Here is a 22,607-nt window from a genome sequence, read left to right as displayed (position 1 = left end):
TCCCTGGATAACCGTTTTCTTCCCACCCAGAGGTATACGGACTCTGCGCCCCTAAGTCAAGTGGTCTGGCTTCCCTCTCATCTACAGTTCTGCCCACAGACCCTCTTCTTTCAGCTTCTGACAGAGCCTCTGCCACCCCAGCTTAGCCTCAGACACTGGGGGCAAATGCCAGGGCCCACGCAGGGGGAGTGCCTCACTAACATGTAAGTGTACACATTCAGCCTTCCAGACCCCGGGCCTGCGTTCTCTGTGCAGACACCTCCTAACATGAATGGCCAGTGTGAGATCAGTCTTTGAACTCGAATAACGAAGGCATGCCAGGGTCTGGGCAGCTGAAGGCCTATTCCCAAGAAGGAGGGATGGGGAAGGAAGTGTGTGATGACTCCCCAGCACAGCCCAAGCACGGCCAACCCTAGATGACAAGGGTGACACAGCAGGGCCTTTGTCCACTCCTCCATCCCCAGTGCCTGGAAGACTCAGCGACTGCCCGTAGCGGATGCTCACTTACTCTTTGAGAACATGTGAATAAACAAACTCTGCACAAGCCCAGATCCTTTCACAGGTTGATTTTCCCCCACAATCTCCCCCTCCCAACACTCACACTGCCCCAAGACTTCCCGATGTGGGGGCACAGGCTCCTTACAGCTCTTGGCCCCAGGAGGAAGAGCCGGCCATCAACAGGGCAGAGATCTGGTTCTGTGTCCTGATGGCTGTGCTGTGTGCCTTGGTTCTGTGCAGTAGGGACTGGTACATTTGTGGCACAAATACTTCACATATACTGGGGGTAAAGAGCAAGGAAAACCCGGAAAGGAGACAGTTGAAAGGCCAGAATTAGGTCTTTATTTTCCCAGGAGTGCATATAAAAGGACTAAACACATTTATATCAGGAAAAAAAAACACCACTAACAAAGATCCTAGTTATAAATATTAAGAATTACAAAAGTCGGGGGAAAGCCTTACAAACTGGGTCAAGCTGCATTAAAGTGTATCAGACAGTCAGTTCTGAGAACCATGTAGTGTGTGCAACTGATGACCATGTGCACAGTAAGAAGACCCCCATCCTCAAAGTGTTACAGTCAATCTCCTGTAATGGTATTGGTGTATGATCCTGACTTCTGAACTGGTTGGTATGCACTGCCTCATGGCTGTCAAGCAAAACCTTTAAAAATGAGAGGAACCTAATTTTGTTTGGAATTTCAGTTAAACTCAAGTTACTTCCCAATGCACAAACTTCGTTCCTCCAAAAATGGAAATGGATGCCTGAAGGAATGTGAGTTCCAAGGCTTTGCGATTAGATGTCTCCTAGCAGAGGCGGAGGGCCAGCCTTCAGCTGTAGGGGGCTCCTGGTCCATGTCTCTGTGTGTATGCTAGGGGTACAGTTAAGCTAAATAACCAAAGTCCCTAAAATCCTCAGAACCCTCTGAGTTCCTTTTAGAAGTAATCAAACCAAGAAGGGCTTTGTTTTCACATGGGAAAAATAAAAGAGGCTGATGGAATAAGTATCATTTATTCCAGTTAATCATTCATTAACTCTTCGTGAATAAATGATCTCCGCACAAGCCTGGATATTTTCACAGGTTGACTTTCCTCCCCAGCCTCCACACCCCACACTCATACTCCCCCTAAGACTTCACCAGCTCTTCACAGCTCTTAGTCCCACAAGGAACAGCCAGCCATCCACAGGGTAGAGCAGAGACCCGGCTTTGGATCTTTGGAAGAAGGTAAATGGAAATCAACTGGCAAAGGTGCTCCTTCCATCCAGAATCGGACAGGCCGCTGGCCACCCAAATGGAAAGAGGAAGTGTAGGAACACCTGCGGGGCAGGCAGAGGGCAGGAACGCTGGCCAGGGCGCGGCATGATGTAGCTGGACTCCCCTGTTACTCGATATGATTCTAAATATTAATTATATACCTTGAGTCCCTTTGAAATCTGCAAAGATTAGAATAATAAGGCTTTTGGCTTTGGAAGGTGGCTCAGTATACAAGACTCTGAGGAACAAAGACTTAGCCCAGAGCTTGGGGTCAGCCAACTCTCTAGTGACTGCAACCCATTATTAGCTGAAATTCCAAGGGGGTCGCAGGGGTAGAAAGGGTCACACTGTGATTTCTCCCCAACTTAGTGTTGAGTCAATAGTCTTTTGTTTGCTCCAGCAAGAAATGAAGTCAAGGGGAAGATTCCTTGGGTTTCTGTAATTCTGAGCTCATAAAAAACAATAAAGTGCTTAACAAAAATAAACATGCCAAACAAAAATGTGATGGAAGCTCTGATGTCAGCCTTCGACTGCAGGCTCTAGCCACAAAAAGCACTGGTGGCAAGAACAGGCTCCCTAGGGTGTTGGATGCAAATGGGATCAGAATTGCAAAGTGGTGGCACCCACTCACACGCATACAATGCTATCCTTTCTTCCACTCCCATGGTGACCAGCAGGCAACCAAAATGAGGCCAGGCACGTGCTTTTGGACCAATCACATAGGCTTTTTCTAGGACTGCCTGGAAGGCTTTCCCACCCCTCTCTCTGGCGCCTAGGATCTGAAATCATCTAAGTGCCAAAACACATCTGTTACTTAGGCCACCCGACGAGAGTGGGCTTCACTGTCGGCCAGGACTTATCCTCGGAGTCAAATTCCGTAAGAGGCATCCATACCAAAGGCAGCACTGAATCTCTCCAGAAACAATGTCTTCTTTGGAGTGCAGGGCAGAAAGATGCCTCCCATCACCAAATCCCAGAGGAGAAAGCCAAAAAGCAGAGGGGAAGCTATAGAAAGCCACCAGAAACACAGAGCACTTGGCAATTATCAGAGGCCAGCACTACATGTAAAAGGCTCTGCCAGTCCCCACGCAGCTCCAAGAACTCTGGGATACATACACACACAATCTTTTCCCCTAACATCCCAGAGACCTTGAGTATTTGCTCTTCTCTGGGTAATGTTCATCCAATTCAATGTGTACCTCCTAAACCCTAAATGAAACAGAATTTAAAAAATAATAATAAAGCACATATTTTTTTTCCATAGTGCTGGAATACATGTTTGAATCATATTGCCAGCATTTACTTCTTTGCTTGTTGATAAAAAATGGATACTGGAGGGCTTAACAACTCTATGGTTCCTAGACACTTTTATTTTTGGAGGCTGCAAGGCTGCAAGCAGAGGTGTGTTGGAGCAGGCTTGCACCAACTAACGAGAGCTGATTGTAAAATTTTGAGGAATTTCTTGAACCTGTTGTTAAATACCTTGTTTAACTCCGTGATTTAAAAGGTGAATTATATAAGCTTGCAATTAAATCCATTGTATTAAAAATAAAGGTAATATACCTCACATCCACAAGGATGGCTACTATCAAAAAGCAGAAAGTAGCAAATATTGGTGAGGATGTGGAGGCACTGGAACCCTTGTGCACTTTTGGTGGGAATGTAAATGAAGCAGCCATTATATAAAACACTTCGGCAGTTCCTCAAAAAATTACACATACAATTACCATTTGTTCCAGCAATTTCATTCCTAGGTATACACCCAAAAGAACTGGAAGCACGGGCTCAGAGATCCTTATACCCCAATGTTTATAACTGCGCCATTCACAATAACCAAAAGATGAAAGCAACCAGGCACCTGCTGACAGATGAATGCATAAACAAAATGTGGTTTATCCATACAATGGAATATTATTCAGTCTTAAAAAAGAAGGAAATTCTGATACAGGCTTCAACATGGATGAACCCTGAAGACACTATGCTTAGTGAACTAAGCCAGACACAAGGACAAAAAATCGTATGATTCCACTTATATAAGGTACCTAGAGTAGGCAAAATCATAGAGACAGAAAGTAGAACAGAGGTTATCAGGGACTGAGGCCAGGAAATGGGGAGTTATTGTTTAATATATACAGAGTTTAATTCTTTAAAGGATATAATTTCACTTCAAATAATACACGAGTTCTGGAAATGGATGGTGATGATGATTGCACAACATTGTGACTGTACTAAATGCCTCGGACTAGACACAGAAAAGTGGTTAAAATGGTAAATTTTGTTATACGTATTTTACCACAATAAAAAGTCGTGGAAAGACACGGAGGAACCTCAAATGAATATTATTAAGTGGAAGAAGCCAATCTAAAGAGGTTACATATTGTATGATTCCAGCTATATGATATTCTGGAAAAGGCAAAACTACAGAGACAGTAAAAAGATCAGTGGCTGCCAGAGCCTGGGGGGCGGGAGGCATGAGCAGGTGACGCACAGAGGATTTCTGTTAAGGCAGTGGCTCCCCTCTGTATGATACCATCATGGTGTACACCTCCAAGAGCGACCCCTAGTGTAAACCAGAGACTTCGCATGACAATGATAAAAACAATGCAGGTTCATTGATTGCAATCAATGCACCACTCTGGTTTAGGATGTCGATGGTGGGGAAGGCTGCATGCATATGCATGTCTGTGTGTACATTTTGGGAAAGGTCTGTGTGGGAACCCTCTGTACTTTCTGTTCAATTTTGCTGGAACCTAAAACTACTCTAAAAACTGAAATGTTTTTTTAAAGTGTGCCCCCCCACCAAAAAAAAAGTAACAAACACTAGAAACTCAACATTTCAATACAGTTACTATTATCCATGGTTTTGAGGTTATTTGCATCCATTGTATGTGTAAGGTGGAAATACCACATAGCGTGGTGTCCAGTTGTGCATCCCGTTAGTCACGCCAAGAGCATGGAACAGGCCACAGTGGAGTATCTGGTTATGGCAACTGGCAAATGCTAGAAGTCAGGGCTAGTCCGCCTCACTCCCCCAGAGCCGGCTGTTAAATATTTACCAGCACACCACAGGCTACAACCATAACAAACATCCTGATATTCATCGCATTCTGCAAGTGTTTCTTTCTGGTATGTGGATGGATAGCGCCTGCAGAGGGCGCTGTTCAGCATGGGGGCTCCCTTAGCGCCTCCACAAGCTGTTCCAGGAAAAACAGGGGAGTGAGGCTTTCTGGGTGATTCTAAAACAGCATCAAGATCTGGGAACGCGACAACACACAGATTGACGCCAGAAATGGTCGTCTGCCTGAAGTTCATAAATAAGGAGAGTTTCTGGTTGACACCTGTGGCATCTTGGCTTGAAGGTAAGAAATGTAAACTGAGAAATTCTATAAGCTAGAGAAATAAGGTTTAGACAGCGGAGCATGTGAGCAGGACAGAAAGTCCCATAGGTTGCAGAGTGTGTCACCCTGTAGTGATGCCAGGTGGCCTGGGTATCTTGGCTCATCCCGGGTGGAACACATTGTTCCTGGTGAGCTGTGTCGTGCCCATCACTCCCTCAGAGATGCCAGAGCCTGTCCTGTGGATCAACTGTAAGGCTTAATTACCAAGTGACAACACTGGTTGTTGTCACTGATAATGACAGCAACCTGGACATGTTGACTAACTGAGAGCCTCCCAATCGCAGCTCCATGCACAAATTCAACAGTGCTTCTGCTGTAGTTATTTCTATATGTATTTCTCCACAAATAAATATGTTACCGGAGTGAGATAATTACACTCCTTGGTATTTACCCAGATGAACTGAAGACTTCAGTCCACACAAAAAACCTACACACAGATGTTTTACTCATAATTGCCAAAACTTAGAAGCAACCAAGATATGTTTCAGTTATTGGATAAGTAAACTGTGATACATCCAGACAATGGAACATTATTTAGCAAGAAAAAGAAATGAGCTACCAAGTCATAGAAAGACATGGAAGAACCTTAAATGAGTATCACTAAGTAAAAGAAGCCAATCTCAAAAGGCTGCATACTGTATGAATCCAATCACATTACATTCTGGAAAAGGCAAAATCATGGAGACAGTTAAAACATCATTGGCTGCCAGGGGTTGGGGAGAGGGAAGGATAAATAAGTGGAACACAGAGAATTTTTAGGGCAGTGAAACTCCCCTGTGTGATATTACAGTGGTGGGTACATGTCATTATTCATTTGTCAAGATCCATACAGTGGACAACCCAAGAGTGAACCCCAAAATATGGGTTTTGGGTGGTAACGATGTGTCTATGTACATTCATCAGCTGTCACAAATGCACCACTGTGGCGTGGATGCTGACAGTGGGGGAGCCAGAGAAGTAATGAGAGCTTTGTACTTTCTGCTCAATTTTGCTGTGAATCTAAAACTGCTCTTAAAAATTAAGTGTATTTAAAAAGAGGAGAGTACGGAAGAATGATTAAAATATGTTCTTTTTTTACCAACTGCTTATTTTTAGGAAGTATTGTTTACATATTTATGGAATCCATGCTTTTCCCTTTGACTTGTAATATTTTTAACTCTGCTGAGATAAGGGGGTTTCCATAACTGGAAATACAACACTGCAGTTCCAAAGACAGAAAAACAGTCCTGATTTCACCACTGGGCATGTTTTCCGCCATGAATACGAATCCAGAAACTCAGTCCTCCATAGATTACAGCAAAACAAAAACTCAGTTCCAGCATGGTAATGGAAACAGGATACAGAGTAGGTGGAGGAAATTCTAAAGAAATGAGCAAACTATGACAGGAAGTCTAAACAAATGGTCTCATCTTCCTTCCTTCCTTCCTTCCTTCCTTCCTTCCTTCCTTCCTTCCTTCAGAAGAAATAGATACTTTCTCTAGTACTATGGGAATCCCTTGCTTAGAGTGTAGAAGTGACTCTTACCAATTAAAAGATGACTCCACACCTGTCGCCATGCTTCCCGCCCTCCCTCCCTGCATGTCAGTGACCAAGTCACTTCATTTCTTTGCTAAACCTGTTCCCTGGCTGCCACTGGGCCACCCTCCCACAAGAGCTAGCAGGCAGAGGTGCCTGGGGAGGAGAGGCCTTAGCTGCCAGGGAACCAGGCCAGGTGCTACTCGGGGCAGAGAACCCACAACATGAAAGGGAAGCTCACAGAACAGGCCCAACCGCCCTCTCCTCTCAGCCCGTGGAACTGGATTTGAAGCAGAGTCATCTCACCTCCTGCCCAGGGCCCCAGGTAGAGGGACTCAGAAAACCCTGCTATCCTTTCTAAAACATCCACGGATACACCAGGCAAAAGGTGGGAATCATAAATCAAACATTCCACCTTCCTTAAAAAATGAGTCCAAAATGCTGAGAAAGCAACTCCCTAATTTTCTCTTTCTTTCTTTCTTTTTTCTTTTTTCTTAACGTCAGATTTCAAAACGAAAAGGCCAGTCTACTAAAGGCAAAGAGGATGAGGAGACACAGCAGCCAAACTCAAATCTAACAAAGATGTAATACTCAAGGAAAGTTCTGAAGCGATTGATTCTACCAGCTGTTTTATAATGCTGCTTCTGCCTGGTTTGAAACTTTTAACATTAATGTACAGGTAAAAACTTTTATAATAAATTAGTTTATTTTAGAAAGCAAACCTCTAGGCTGGCCAGCACACAGGCCCCTAGGTTTGCAGAAAAGTCTTTTGCAGATAGCCCTAACCACACAGAGCGGGTGCAGCAGCTCAGCAGTTTGCTAAACGCAGGTACCCATAGCCGCAGCACCTGTGGAGTCCTCTAGCCTAAGGACTAAGAAGCCACAGGCAATGCAGGAGATACAGGGAGGCAAAAACAGCTTCAGAAAAGGAAGCTAACGCCAAGAGGAGTAAGAGAGCAACAGCAAGTCCCCAGGTTCCTGTAGGAGGGGCAGACATGAAGGCGCTGGAAGGACATGGCAGTGGATCATGCCAAGCTGTTGAAGAGGGGACAGAGCTGTCTGGCTCCAGGGTCTAAAAATCCATGTTCCACAACATGTGAAACCCCAATTAGGGATATTGAAACACCCTTCCTGCCCAGCTCCACCGTATGGAGAGATGGAAGAGGCAAGTAGGTCCACGCAAACAAGATGCACCAGCTGCCCAAAGCTCCCCCAGTCATCTGCTTAGGGCCCATCTGGAGTCAAGAATGTCTCACAGAATGTGGAACCCTGTAATTCTCACCATGTACTCACATCTCGCTAGATCAGTGACAAGGAGATTGGGGGCAGGAGCAGGGAGCAACAGATTCTTAACAATTCAGAGGTGTGTGGGGTTTTCTCCTTTGGGATAACAGGAAACAGCAGAAGCAGACAAGGTGATCCTTCTAAAATGAAAAACTTTCCCCTCCAAAGTAAGCCATTCCTGAAACCCTACTGCTGGAGGAAGAACGCAACAATCAAGCAGCGCGGGTGAAAGACTGTCAAAAGCATCCATTTGCAAACCTGCCTTAATGTTCTTACCAAAATACTGGACCCAAAGTGCATGTCCCCAGTGTCTGTGCCTGCTGCAAGCCAGGCCAGCGAGTTTGAAACTCTGTGAGCCATTGGTTCTGCCACCAGACTTCACAGAGGGGCAAGCTACCCCTTAAGAGAGGCGACACCTTGCTGGTGGCATGGTCAGGACAAGAATCCAGGACTTGGGGCTCTGCAGGCTTCTCTCCTTTTGCTGGCTGAGACACGTTCTTCCAGCAGCAGCTCCAGATTTTCCACAAAAGGGGGTTGGTTGGGTGGCTGTGGGAAGGGGTTAGGGCCTAGCTTGAAGCTATACTTCTGTGCTTTTTTACTGAGATCATATGTTCACATGGGGGGATTTTTAAAGGAGTTGGTAAAGATTATGGGAGGATGAAGTACTCTAAGCTAGAATGCCTTGTCTCTAATATAACAGGCTTTGAGAAATATTTGCTCAGCTGATTTCCAAGGAAGCAAGAACTTAAAGACTGATAGGGCCCTTCACGGCTTCAGTACTCAAAGGCAGCAGCCTCCTTCCCTGAGGAGAACCAGGTTAAGTCATCAAGGCAAGGGGCCATCTGGGCCTCAGGCCAGAGGATGAGGATGAAAACACACACGGACGCCACACCTGTCAGATGCACAGGCAACTTCAGTGAGTGAACTGAGCCCCTGACCACATTCAAAACCATGAAGATCTGTGATCAGCCTCATACAATCAATTTCTATTTGTTCCTGCAATACACAAGGAATGTCTAGAAGATGGTCACCACATTGGGAGGCTATATTTGCATGCTCTGACTTAAAATGTTGCTATGTGAGATAGAAAAACCCTACTGGCAATGGGGGAGAGGACACCATTCAAAGAAATAGTCAGTGTCCTTCAGGGCAGCAGAAAGGGCTGCAGAGGCCCCAGGACCACATCACAAGACTGATCAAGTGGGAAGGGACACAGGGCCCCACTTTATCTAGTTTACAGTCCTTTAAGACAAACTTGGGGTCACCTATTTGGGGGGTACCTCTGTTCAGCAGCCTACCCTGTCCTTATCCATCATCCTTGTGCCTAGGAGCTGGCCCTCCTCCATGACTGATCTCGTGGGGACAACAATGAGACAACTGACTCCACTTTGGTGCCAACCTTTGGCCTAGTCCAGGGGAATTTAAATTCCCCACTGCTATTAACCTACACAGCCACTGCAGGCAAAAACGTACCCTGGGCCATGTTCCTAGGTACCTCTGTTAAAATACAGGGTCTATCTGCCCCTCTGCCGACTGAGCTGAGGCTGGTCAGCAGCATTTCAGAACATGCTCTCAGCTGGTTTTGCAAAGCTGAGATTCAATTCTCCTGAGTTGCTCCTGGAAGGACATGCAGGCACCACAGCACAGTACAGTCCCACTTGCTTTGAAATCACATTGAGTTTACAAATTAAGAAACAGCTCAGTCTAGCACCAGATAAGGAATGAGAATAAAAAATTAACTTGGCCATATTCTTCCTCGTCAGTGATACTGGGCTCTTCTATGACAAGGGTTTTTTGATCATGAGTAGACATGTAGATATTCTTAGCTGGACACCAAGCTAAGGGAAAATGACAGTCACTCTCCAACATTTGTAAGTACTTAGAAGTTTACTTCCTCTCATATTTATTCGTGACTCTTCCAAAGGAGTGCTGCCTGCTTTTTCATCCCCCAAATCTGGGCACAAACACTGCACACATATCTTTATAAATACACATATTTTCCCACTGAAAATGTTTCAGCTCTAGGAATACATTTTAAAACCTATATTTTCCCCTCCCCAGTTTACCACACCCTGTTTTTCCTGGCAAAGCCATCAGAATTTGAAGTCCAGTCGAGAATTTCCTTTTGATTCCATCAGAATAGAGCAACACTGGCAACATCCTTCAGTCATTTCACGTTTCCCTCACATTAAAGTGGGTTTATGACCACGAACACTTCATATTAATAAATGTCTCAGCACACCCAAGCCTGAAAATCTGATCTAAACCTCCCTAACTTGAATTCCATCCATAATCCACAACTTCCTCAGAAAAAAAACTCTCCCAGCTTCTCTCCCCTCTAGCCCAAGAAATAGCCTTAACAGCGAGCGATTTCATTCTCATACTTTTTGCTCTGCTTGACTTTGCTCCTCATGGCAAAACTTGAATTTGAAAGGCCAAAGAGCCACAGTGCAAATTCTAAGGGCACCAAACAAGCTTCGGTTAAACACGTTTCTGAGAAAAAGAAGACCAAGTTTCTGAACCCCACAGAAGATTCAGGCCTTTGTGTCTAAGTGTGGGTCATCCCTGAGCTTTTTCTGGAACAGATTCAGCGTTTCTACTGCCCCTCTAGCAGTCTGGACAGTGCCTAGATCTGAGACCTAAACATGCCCTGTTATGTGACCAAGACTTACTGGAGCTCATTTAAGCTTATCATCCCTTAGTTTTTTGGTGGAAAACAGGGTCACCATGCTCACCCCTAAAACACACCCTGGACGTGGTGCTCACTTGCAAAACATCTTAGGGTGATGGATGGGTTTCCCTCTTTATCTTGGAAGACACCTTTTCTTTCCTGTTACCTGGCTTGGCAATTTTACTTTCCCCATACATCTCATCACAAGTATTCATGTTAGTATATATCATATGCTGAGTGCCTTCACGGGCAGGCACGGGGTGGGCGTTATTATCCCTGTTTTACACAGTGGAAACTGAGGCTCTAAGAAGTTAATTCACCCACCGCCATACAGGTAGTAAGTAGCAGAGCTGGATTAAAACCCAGACTTGTCTGGTTTAAAACTGCTTGTTGTTTGCACTTTGGTCAGCCTCGCTTACGACAGCTCCGGGAGAAGTCTCTGGAGTCCGTGCGAGGCGGCGGATCAGGTCTAGATGGAGGTTCTTTAACGACCCCACCTCTTAACCAACTCCCCTAGCGGAACTCCCATCCCCTGACCTTCGGCTCTAGGGCTCCCCTCCCACCCACTGCCATTCCTGCCTTTTCCTTTCCAGCCCCTACCAGCTGGGGCGGCCTCACGCCGACATGTGCCCCCCGGGCCGGGGCGCCTCGGGGCGCTGGGCGCGGAAGAGGGTCCGCGGCCAGGCCCGCACCTACCTCGTCGCCGAAGCGCACCACCTTCTGGCCCGTGGGCCCGCGCAGGCCGGGGAAGCGCATGAGCTCCTCCGAGTCCCCGGGGTCTCGGGGCGCCGGAGCGCGCGGCCCCACCAGGCACCGGTCGATGATCTCGTCCTGCTGCGCCGGCGGCAGCCGCGCCCACTCGGGCCCGTACTTCTCGCGGATCTTCTCCTTGTCCTGCATGATCTTCCTGGCCATGGGGCTCAGCGACGAGAAGTAAGTGAAGCGCTTTCGCTCCCGGTCGTCAAGAGGCCGGTTCCCGCTCATGACCGCCGAGCGCGAGGCCGCGATCGCCGCCGCCATGGACGCCATGCCCGGCTTGCCTGCCGCTCCCGGCCCGCGCCCCGCCCCGCGCTGTGCCCGCCCCCACCTCGCCCCGAGCCCCGCCCCCTCCGGGAACCCCGCCCTGCACAGCCGCGAACCCGGGTCTCCAAGCCAACCCAGCTCCTCCAGCCCCGGGACCCCGGCCCTCCGCGGCCCCCTCCCCGGGAGCTCCTCCCTCCGCTCCCCTACCCCTGCTACCCCCTCGCGGACCCCAATGGGTCCCCCTTTACGCCTCCATAGTGGATTCCCGCGGTGCCAGCAGGTTTCGGGCTCCCCTTAGCCGGCTGAGGTGGTGGCCCGCGTGTCCCCGAGCCGGCGCTTGGCGCCCTGAGAGTGTGGCCGTGGTTAATTCCCGGTAGTGACCGCCATAGCGCCACGTGGCCACTGCTTGACAAAGGAAACTTTTTTCAACCTCCAATGAGCCTAAGAAAGCCCCAGCATTTCGGGCCGAGCCGCTGGCTGCCTGGCTTCTGTTTTTACTCCTTTCCTTCTGTCCCTTTCCCGGACGAGCCACACCTCTGCTTTCTCTGGGCCAGTCCGGGACGCTGGGCCCGGGGCCTGGCGCGGTGAGCTGCAGATAGCCGGGAGGCGCAGGGCAGCCCGGAGGCCGGAGGGAGACGTGGAAGGCGTCTGGTCCTCGCCTCCCCTCAGGGCCGGGAGTGCGCATGAAGTAGCTGGCAGCCCAGGTGCCTTTCCCCAACCCACGGAGCTCAGAACTCTTGGCAGTTCGATGTTCGCAAACAAACCAAAGAGGAGCAGAAAGTTTTCAGGCTCAGAGGCGACATCCCAACAGTAGGGGGCCGGGGTTTGTAATTTTGAGGTGTGTCCCAGACCATAAAATTAAAATTATAGAAAGCTCCTACTTCCCCCAGCCCCCTCTCTCCGTCTGACTGATTTTAACAACACTAACAGGACTCAGGTGAGAATTGTGTCCACTCGTTTAAAAAAAAAAAAAAAAAAAACAGCTTTTCAGCTGTTACTTAGAGTCTTTGCTTGGATAATTCTGAACACAGAAGTAGAAATAACTTGCAAAGTCCTATTTTAAATGTGAGATGGCCTCATCTTCCGGCCCAGAAATCCTCAGAATATTTTTGGAATGTCATGAATGTGGCAGGCTCTACAGTTAAAGACATTATTATCAACAATGTTCACAACATAATATATTGAAGCAGGGAAAGGCAAGAACCACCAAATACAGCCTCCACAGTAAGTGGCGGGTTGTTTATGAGACCGGAAGTGTAAGGACAGTTTTTTGGGGTGTGATCTTCTGTTTAAGTTGATGCTACAGAGGCTCAGTACACTGACCTGAACCCCACTGATTTCTCTCCTCTAATCCTTGTTTAATAATGTAGGTAATATTTAAAGATGTATTCTTGAAATTTAATTAACATCCCCAGGCTTGCTTTGATATTCACATGAGAAGCTGCCTGTACCCTTAGAAACTTGGTCTCATGATGTTTTCAAAGCAGTTGTAGAAATAATTGTTGCTTTCAAAAAAAAAAAAAAAAAACACACACACACAACCCCATCAGGTGTTCTGAGTCTGGCAATAATTGATTGTCAAAGAAGTTTTCAAGATAATAAAAGCATGAGATAATTCAGGGACATTGGCCAAAGTATGTAAAGTCTGTGATCTGTATGATAAGGGGGTAACTAAAAGACAAATTCTTCCAAATTATAAGAAGAAACTCAGGGGAATTAAAATATGGCTCTAACAGATGACTTGGCTGAAATTAGAAACATTTTTTTTTACATATATCTTTATCTACTCCTGGAGGGAATAAAAATAGCCAGACTCCGACCAGGCACGGTGGCTCACGCCTGTAATCCCAGCAGTTTGGGAGGCCGAGGTGGGTGGATCACGAGGTCAGGAGATTGAGACCATCATGCCTAACATGGTGAAACCCCGTCTCTACTAAAAATACAAAAATTAGCTGGGCGTGGTGGCGGGTGCCTGTAATCTCAGCTACTCAGGAGGCTGAGGCAGGAGAATCGCTTGAACCGGGAAGTCGGAGGTTGCAGTGAGCCAAGATCGCACCACCACACTCTAGCCTGGCGACAGAGGGAGACTGGGTCTCAAAAAAACGAAAACAAAAAAAAAACCCCAAACTCCAAATATGTAATTAAGTGATATGATCTGAATGTTTACATCCCCCCAAAATTCATATGTTGAAATCCTAACTGGTAAGATGACGTGGAGCCTTTGGGAAGATGTTTAGGTCAGGAGGAGCCCTCATGGATGGGACTGGTTCCCCTATAAGAGACTCAAGGGAGCTCACTTGCCCCATCCACCGTGTGACCATACAGCAAGAAGGTGCCGTCAGAAGGCACAACCTATGAGCCAGGAAGCAGAACCAGACCTCAAGTCTGCGGGTGCCTTGATCTCAGACTTCCCAGCTTCCAGGTCTGTGAGAAATAAATTCCTATTGATGATAAGCCACTCAGTTTATAGTATTTTGTTATAGTGGCCCGAATAGACCAAGACTTCAAGTAAAATAGTGCGGGATTGCTGTAGTACTAAGAACCTGTCTCAGTCCCTTTGGGACATGGTTTCATAGACTGGGTGACTTCAGCAACAAATATGTATTTCTTACAGTTCTGGAGGCTGGAGGTCTGACATTAGCATGCCAGCGTGATCAGATTCTGGTAAGAGCCCTCTTCTGGGTTGCAGACTGCCAGCTTCTTGTTATATCCTCCTATGGTGGGAAAAGGATACAGCAAGCTCTCTCATGACTCCTGTAGGGCACAAATCCCTTTCCTAAAGACTCCATTCTCATAACCTCATCTAGTCGTAATTACTTTCTTCAGGCTTCACCTCCTAATACCATCACATTGGTATTAGGTAGGGTTTCAACATCAGAATTTTGAGGGGACACAAGCGTTTAGTCTGTAACATCTTCTCAGGTAAGAATTTGGATGGAGACCGCCTAAATTATCTTTCTTTGTGAATGTGGTTTAGCCAGTAGACTCTCTGTTCACAAAATGAAGAGGCTAACACGTGGTCCCTGACCCATGGAAATGCTTTCAAACCTTGCAGTGGTCCAAAGAGCATTCCTTTAATCGTCAGCATTTCACTGAGGCATTTGCTACTTTATGTTAAGCAGTATGGGGGGAGATGAAAAGGGTGTGGGAACAGCGCTATTTCCGTGATCAGGGTCCCACACAAGATTGGCCCTCCAGGGCTTTGAGCACACTCTACCGGCTCTGTGTAAAAAACCTCAGGTTTTCATAAGTGCTCTGGTTTCATATTTGTCTCCTCCAAAACTCATGTTGAAATCAAATCCTCAGTGTGGCAGTATTGAGAGGTGAAGCCCTTAACAACTGATTGGCTTATGAAGGCTCTGCTCTCATGAATGGATTAATCCATTCATGGACCAATACTGGGTTAATGGATTAATGGGTTATTATGGAAGTGGGACTGGTTGGTTTTTTGTTTTTTGCTTTTTTGTGGTTTTTTTTTTTGGGGGGGTTGTTTTGTTTTGTTTTGTTTTGTTGAGACAAGAGTCTCGCTCTGTCACCCAGGCTGGAGTGCAGTGGCGCGATCCCGGCTCACTGCAACCTCCGCCTCCTGTGTTCAAGCGATTCTCCTGCTTCAGCCTCTCAAGTAGCTGGGGCTGCCACTATGCCCAGCTAATTTTTTGTGTTTTTAGTAGAGATAGAGTTTCACCGTGTTAGCCAGGATGGTCTCGATCTCCTGATCTCATGATGCACCCACCTTGGGCTCCCAAAGTCTTGGGATTACAGGCGTGAGGCACTGCGCCCAGCCAACTGGTGGTTTTATAAGAAGAGCAGAAAAATATGAACAATCATGCTCAGCCCTTCACCATGGGATGCCCTGCACCATCTGGGGACTCTGCAGAGAGTCCCCACCAGCAAGAAAGACCTCTCCAGATGCAGCCACTCAAACTTGGACTTGTCAGCCTCCATAATTGTAAGAAATGAGTTCCTTTTCTTTTTCTTTTTGTATAAATTCAGGGGGTACAAGTGCAGTTTTGTTACATGGATATATCGCCCAGTGACGACCATTCCCTGAAAAATGTACATTGCACCCATTAAGGAATTTCTCATCACTTACCCCCTCCCACCTTTTTTTTTCTTTATAAATTATCTAGTTTCAAGTGTACTGTTTTAACCAGAAAATGGACTAAGACAACATGGTATTCGTTCCTGGAATGCTTTTCTTAGCAATTAGGGAGGCCAGATATGGTGGCTCACGCTTGTAATACCAGCACTTTGGGAGGCCAAAGCAGGTGGATCACTTGAACCCAGGAGTTTGAGACCAGTCTGGGAAGCATGACGAAATCCCGTCTCTACAAAAAATGTAAAAATTAGCCAGGTGTGGTAGCATGTACCTGTAGTCCCAGCTACTTGGGAGGCTGAGGTGGGAGGATCACTTGAACCCAGGGAGGTCAAGGCTGCTGTGAGCCAAAATCACACCACTGCACTCCAGCCTGAGTGACAGAGCTGTCCCCACCGCCTCTCCCACTCAAAAAAAAGAAAAAAAATTAGGGAGACATAGCAACAAGTGCTTTAACTGAGTCAAACTGCCTCTGGTGTCCTGAGCTGTGGAGTTCTTCCTTGTGTAGTGCCATTTCAGTTATTTTCCTCAGAAATGTTCTTGAGTAACCACTAGAATGCAAACTTTACAATAAGGAGAACCTTATCTGTCTTGTTCACTGTTGTAAACAGTAATGCCTTATTCATAGTGAAGGAATTATGAATTATGAAGGAATGAATAAGTATTCCATAATTGGCATCATTAATTCCCTCTCTACAGAAGACTGAGGCATCAATGGAAGAGACTCATCTAAGCTTGTCCACGACCACCCGCTCACCCCATAGTTTGGGACAGAATTGAGATCACGGAACAGGGGTTCCTTTGTCTTCTGTTAAATCTGTAACATTGGATTGATGTGTCTAAGGTTAACCATTGGATATAATAATAATGATATTAAAAATTGACCCTAATGGCACGATGTATTAAAGTTTCCAAGTCACTCATTTGGAAGTCAAGTCAAACATAGCACTAATTTTTCAGTGTAACAATCAAATACCCAAATTGATGGCCAACATTCCCATTACATGTCTGACATCTTGGCTAACAGTCATGGCCCTGGAACTCTTCTCCCTAGAATAGTCCCATTTAAAAAAACTATTAATCCCAGAGCTTTGAGAGGCCAAGGCAGGAGTATGGCTTGAGGCCAGGAGTTTGAGGCCTGCCGGGACAACATAGTGAGACCCCACCTCTACAAAAATAAAATAAAATAATTAGCCAGGTATGGTGGCACACACCTGTACTCCTAGCTACTCGGGAGACTGAGGCAGGAAGATTGCCTGAGCCCATGAGTTTGAGGCTACAGTGAGCTATGATCATGTCATTGCACTCTAGCCTGGGTGACAAAGCAAGACCCTTTCTCTAAAAAACAAAAAAAAAGTTATTGAGAGAGAGAGACAGCAAGGCCGACTGGTCTCGAGGAAGAGAAATAAACCTCTACAAGAAAACTGCCACACCCTGTTTGAGCCCAACCTGTTCACCCTCAAAGACAGAATGACGGTCTTCCCCTTCTGTCTGCATTCCTGGCTGTTCACAGAGCACAACAACAGGGAAATGCTTTCTGTTCTACTCATGTCTTTCTGGTGTCTTCCAGTAGAAATTCACTTTATCATTTAAAATAATTAATTATGTATTTGTTTCTTTGGCATTTGCTTACCATATTCTCATGTTTTATCTCCCTGTTAGAAAGGTGAAATTGACATTATTGAACATCTCCTCTGCAACAGGCACTGTGAAATCACATTAGTCAGATGTCGTCCATTAGTCAGACATTTTTCTATTAGATGTTTTGTCTATGTTTTAATGAGAACCTGCTATCAAAGAACTAACTTCTGTTTTCTTTCCCAGCTTGGCTTAAAGGAGTACTTTAGGACTAAGAACAACAGGATGAAAACAGCAGCTAAAGTAGAAAACACTGGCAGAGACGTTCATATCCTCGAGCTGTGCTTCCGAAGCTCAAGCATGGCAGAGTGGCCTTGTTAAATCAGAGTTCAGGGCGCCACCCTGACAGTTTCTGATTCAGTAGGTCCCCAGTAGGGACCAAGAACCTTTTTTTTTTCTTTTTCTTTTTAATAGAGTCAGGGTCTTGCTATGTTGCCCACATGGGTCTCAAACTCAAGCGATCCTCCCACCTCCACCTCCCAAAGCACTGGAATTCCAGGCATAAGCCACCGTGCCTGGCCAAGAACTTTTGTTTTTAACAAGTTTCCAAATGATGCTGGTCTACTGGTCCCGAGACCACACTCTGAAATTGGTGGGATAGGAGGCTGGGATCTTTATCCATTGACTCAACTCCCTTTCCCTATGGTTGAAAGTTGCCCTGGGGTCTTCCCTGGGAGGAATGGAGACTGACAAGATTCATATGTTTTGGTGGAAAGTCCCAAGACAGGGAAGTGGGGTGTGCTTGAAGTGGGGCACTGCCGTCACCCACCTACCCACCACAGAGGCTCAAAGGTAAGGTGTGGCTCACGAAAATCTTCTGCTAAGTACCTGTCTGTGCCTCCATTTCTTCTTCCTCTTTCAGATGGGGGTAACTATACCAGTGTTCTAGGGTAACATGTCACCACCCTTGAATACAGCGTTGCTCCCTGTCATGACTCACGGACAGGTTACCAGACCGGAGCCTCCAGCAATCCAGGAGCACAAACAAGGACGCCTTAAAACACAACTTGTGTCCAGGGTACCCTTCGCTGCCTCATAGGAAATCAGAATGGCCTGGTGGGCAACTGTTCATAAGGACAAGAGCCAGCGTCACTGCCTTTGAGTCCCAGCCTACTCAAATCCATTTTTTGCACTGCACCACCTCATCATATCCCAGATATTGTTAGTGTCATGTCATTTCATGACTCAGGAGCTGCGGGTGACTTTGGTAGGAGTGGAGCAGTCACTGTCTCATCCATCACCTCCTCCCCTCACCTCTGTGCAGCCAACATCCAGGGAGCCTGCCTCTTGCTGTCCTTTTCTAAGCTTTCTGGGTCTCTCTTCTGTGCCTTTGATCAGGTCTTTCATGCTGCCCAGAACACTGTCTCTTTCTCCCATGCCAGTGACATCCATTACTTTCTTTAAGGTCTGACTCAAAACTCAGCACTCGGCCGGGCACGGTGGCTCACACCTGTAATCCCAGCACTTTGAGAGGCCGAGGCGGGCAGATCACGAGGTCAGGAGATCGAGACCATCCTGGCTAACACAGTGAAACCCCTTCTCTACTAAAAATACAAAAAATTAGCCAGGCGTGGTGGGGGGTGCCTGTAGTCCCAGCTACTCGGGAGGCTGAGGCAGGAGAATGGCGTGAACCTGGGAGGCAGAGCCGAGATCGCGCCACTGCACTCCAGCCTGGGCAACAGAGCGAGACTCCGTCTCAAAAGAAAAAAAAAAAAACACAAAACAAAAACTCAGCACTCTTGGGAAATTTCTCCTCCAGGGAGACAGGGTCACACAAGGCACAGAGAACCTTCGTGGGAGGCAGAAGCCCTAGGTTTGTTTATGTCCTGGTTCAGACACTTTGCAGCCTCATAGATAACATTAAACAAGCTCCTTAGCCTCATAGATGACATTAAACAAGCACCTTAGCCTGTTATCTTACTTTGGGCTACCCTAAAAGCAGAGACTATGATACGGACTTGGATATGTGTAGTTAATTTGGGAAGTGAGCCAGGGAAGCCGGAATGAGGGATGGGAAGTAGGAAAAATCAAACGATTATGTGTCATTGAGCCCACTGCCCCTGTGGGCTACTGGAGATCAGTCACATGGGGCACTCTCTGTGAACCGTGTTACAAGCCCCTCAGGATTGGCCCCCCAAAGAACGGGAGGCTGGGATCTTTATCTGTTGACTCAACTCCTCTTCCCCATGGTTGAAGGTTGCCCTCGCGCACCCCTGGAGGCTGACGAGACCCAAAGGCTTTGGAGAAAGGCCCGGAGACAGTGAGGTGATATGTGATGGAGGTGGAGCGCCGTCATCACTCACCTGCCCGCCACAGAGGTGGGCGAAGGGGTGATGTATGGCTCACAAAAATCTGCTAAATACCTGTCTGGGCCTCAGTTTCTTCCTCTTTAAGATGGGGTAACTATCCACGTTCTAGGGTAGCGTCAAATGACAGAGGTGACATATGCGAAGACCCCTCCCTCAGCACACACCAGCCACCCCAGCCTCCCTGACTCTGTGTCCACTCGACACTTACAACTGTTGTATTTGTCATGTCTGCCTGCGTGTACGGTCCCTCAGTGTTATCTATGGCTATTTCAGGTCTTTTACCTTAGCTGAAGATAAGGGCAGGGTTCTTTTTCTGTCACCCATCCCAAAGCGCCTGCTACACAGCTGAATGCCAAGTATGCCCTTGGTACAAATGGTTGTCCAGTGAACTTGCTGTCTCAAAACAGTCATCTGTGAGCCTGTTCTCCTCCATGGAGATGTCCTGCAAGGCCATGGAGAAGCCACAGGCAGCGCCCTAGCCTGCTTCTTACAGCTGAGAGACCAGCTCCAACATCGCGTGAGCCCATTGCCAAACTGCTGGTGAAGTGCCGTGCGCGTGGCAAACACATGGCAGCCTGGGGAGGGAAATCTTCTGACGCCTTGAGCCCTGGCAGGGCAATGGGCAGTAGATCAAGCTGGCCTGCCCTGCGTGGTCCTTCAGCAGGGATGCAGGCGAGGCTCCCGGAGGACGATGACTCATGCCTGCATCTGTGGCTGGTTATTCCAGATGCTGCCCTGCGATGGGACTGTTCTCTGCTCCCCCGACCCCCGGCACCGGTACAGCATGGGAATGCGTGAGAGTGAGCTTTGGTTTCTTTAGGGGAGTCACTGCGTAATTGGAGAGCAGTGTTCATGGGCAAGACAACGGAGGGCCGGCGCAAGTAAGGGAAGACGAGAAGATGGTGTTCCAAACTGCTCTGGGCATAAAGTGTGCTTTGAATATTTTGGGCTATTTTTCCAACTGTAGGGAGAGTTTTCCCTGAGACACTGATTTGTCACCAAGGCAAGTGACGCTGGGTCTGGGGTACTCTCTGCACCTACAGCCTGGAACAGAATCATCTTCTCTGGGCAAAACCACGTGACTCACATGAGACTCAAAACTGGACCCTTCTTTCTGTCTATACCATACTTAGCAAAGACAACAGGCTTAACTGCTCTGTGAAAAATACTAAACAACTTCTCAGAAACAATAAACATCTTCTACCTACCTGAATGTTTACATTTAGACAGGCCTTTAAGATTATTAGCCTCCATAAAAATATACAGGCATACCTCAGAGATAATTCAAGTTCAGTTCCAGACCACTGCAATAAAGCAGATATCACAATAAAGTAAGTCACACGAATGTTGTGGTTCCCCAGAGCTTATCAAAGCTGTGTTTGCACTATACTGTAGCCTCTTAAGTGTGCAATGATATTATGTCTTTAAAAAAAAGGACATACATTATTTTAAAAAAGACCTTGTTGACAAAAAATGCTGACAGAGACACAAAGCCAGCATATGCTGTTGGGAAAATCGCACCGATAGACTCATTCGATACAGGGTTGCCGTGAATCTTCAATTTGTAAAAAACATAGTATCTGTGAAGCACAATAAAGTGAAATGCAATAAAACAAGGTATACCTGTAAATAACTCTAGAATCAGTTATTTACTCTTTTTTCCCTTCACCTGGAATTCCTACCTGGTTATCTCCAACTACAGTAATTCTGTCCTTAAGACCTTGCTCAAATACCCCCTCCTCCAGGAAGTCCTCATGATCACCTCCACCCAAAAGAGCTCTTCCCTGGAAACAGAGGGAGGGCAGGCACAAAAGAGAGTTTGTCTCCTTTATAGTTTGACCTCACATAAATTTTGGTGTCCTGGAAAGAATAATGCCAACATTTCCACATTATACATGTGGAAATGGCTTTAAACTCATATAAATCTTTGGTTTAATAACCGTGTATAAATGCAGCTAGAGAGAGAGGGAGGATGAGGGAGATTTAAAAATAAGAGGCCAACGGAGAGGAGGCTATTAAACTATGTGGCAATGATTTATTGATTGAGAAGTAAAGGGAATTCCTCTCTTCTTCTAAATGATCGGTTTCCAACTTCTAAACACTCCCAGATGTGGAATGCATGTTTCTTCCTTCCATTCCTCTCTGCAGGCTGCTCTGACATTTGTTAAATGGGCTCCTGGGTCCTGGTTTGCAAATGTCGCCACTTTGAGATCCGTAGATGGTCATCCCTGGCTCCCTTGGGGAGTGTCCTGGAATCCACCAGCTCCATCTGCTCGACGAGAGACTTGAGTTTGTTCTGTTACCTCTTTCATCATTAGCCAAAGCTCTGGGACTTGGTTAAAACTTTAGGCAGTTAAAAAGACTGACTTATGGAGATAGTAGTATTTTCATTATATTATCCGCTTGAATTTATGTTCTTGAATTCCATTAACCTGAAATATATCAAAATACCAAGATGTTATGAAGAATGGGAACAAATATAGAAAAGTGAAAACAGCTGTCTGTGAAGTTTCTGCAAGATGAGAAGTAAGGGAGGACAGCCTTCCCTCTCAGATGGCTCCCCACCTTTGGGTCCATGAAAACCACTGGCCAGAGCCTCAGGGGAGCCTTCAGTTAATCCTTTTTAAATGAATGAGAGGTGGATGGAGGAGGGCATCTTGCCTACAAGTTGGCCCCCAAATGTCATGTTGTATTAATAATTCAGTTCATGGCTTCATACTGCAGGTCTACTCAAGGGAAAAGTTATGTCATGCTTGCAATGGTCTTAAAGTATGCCATCCTTTTCTTTCCTCTTCCACTGCCACTAGCATACTCCAGGTCTAATTGTCTATCTGGTGTGCCTGGTCTTCCCAACTACAGGTTACTCCCTCTCCAATCACCCTGCACCCCTCTGCTGGCCTCCCCGTCCTCAATCACCCTGCC

General features: G+C 46.6%; 2 protein-coding genes and 1 long non-coding RNA gene across 3 annotated transcripts in view; 1 reads left to right on the top strand and 2 right to left on the bottom strand.

The window, feature by feature from the left end:
* C1H1orf198 (chromosome 1 C1orf198 homolog) overlaps positions 1-11,773 on the bottom strand; it is a 29,897-nt gene extending 18,124 nt beyond the window's left edge. The window contains exon 1 of the mRNA XM_023191837.2: positions 11,316-11,773. Within this exon, the coding sequence (XP_023047605.2) occupies positions 11,316-11,648 (333 nt within the window). The 5' untranslated portion in view covers positions 11,649-11,773. The remainder of the gene's footprint in view (positions 1-11,315) is intronic.
* Positions 11,774-17,863: 6,090 nt separating this feature from the next.
* Positions 17,864-22,057, top strand: LOC111526226. Its single transcript, XR_002726295.2, has 3 exons — positions 17,864-18,168; positions 18,323-18,583; positions 21,834-22,057. It is a non-coding gene; the product is annotated as an uncharacterized LOC111526226 (long non-coding RNA).
* The window catches only part of TTC13 (tetratricopeptide repeat domain 13), a 101,466-nt gene continuing 100,847 nt past the window's right edge, over positions 21,989-22,607 (bottom strand). Inside the window, exon 23 of the mRNA XM_023191842.3 lies at positions 21,989-22,117. Coding sequence (XP_023047610.1) covers positions 22,081-22,117 — 37 coding nt within the window. The 3' untranslated portion in view covers positions 21,989-22,080. The remainder of the gene's footprint in view (positions 22,118-22,607) is intronic.

The sequence above is a fragment of the Piliocolobus tephrosceles genome, chromosome 1, assembly GCF_002776525.5.
Source record: "Piliocolobus tephrosceles isolate RC106 chromosome 1, ASM277652v3, whole genome shotgun sequence".
Taxonomy (NCBI): Eukaryota; Metazoa; Chordata; class Mammalia; order Primates; family Cercopithecidae; genus Piliocolobus; species Piliocolobus tephrosceles.
The sequence above is the reverse complement of the archived record's forward strand: the minus strand, read 5'-3'. Positions and strand labels throughout refer to the sequence as shown.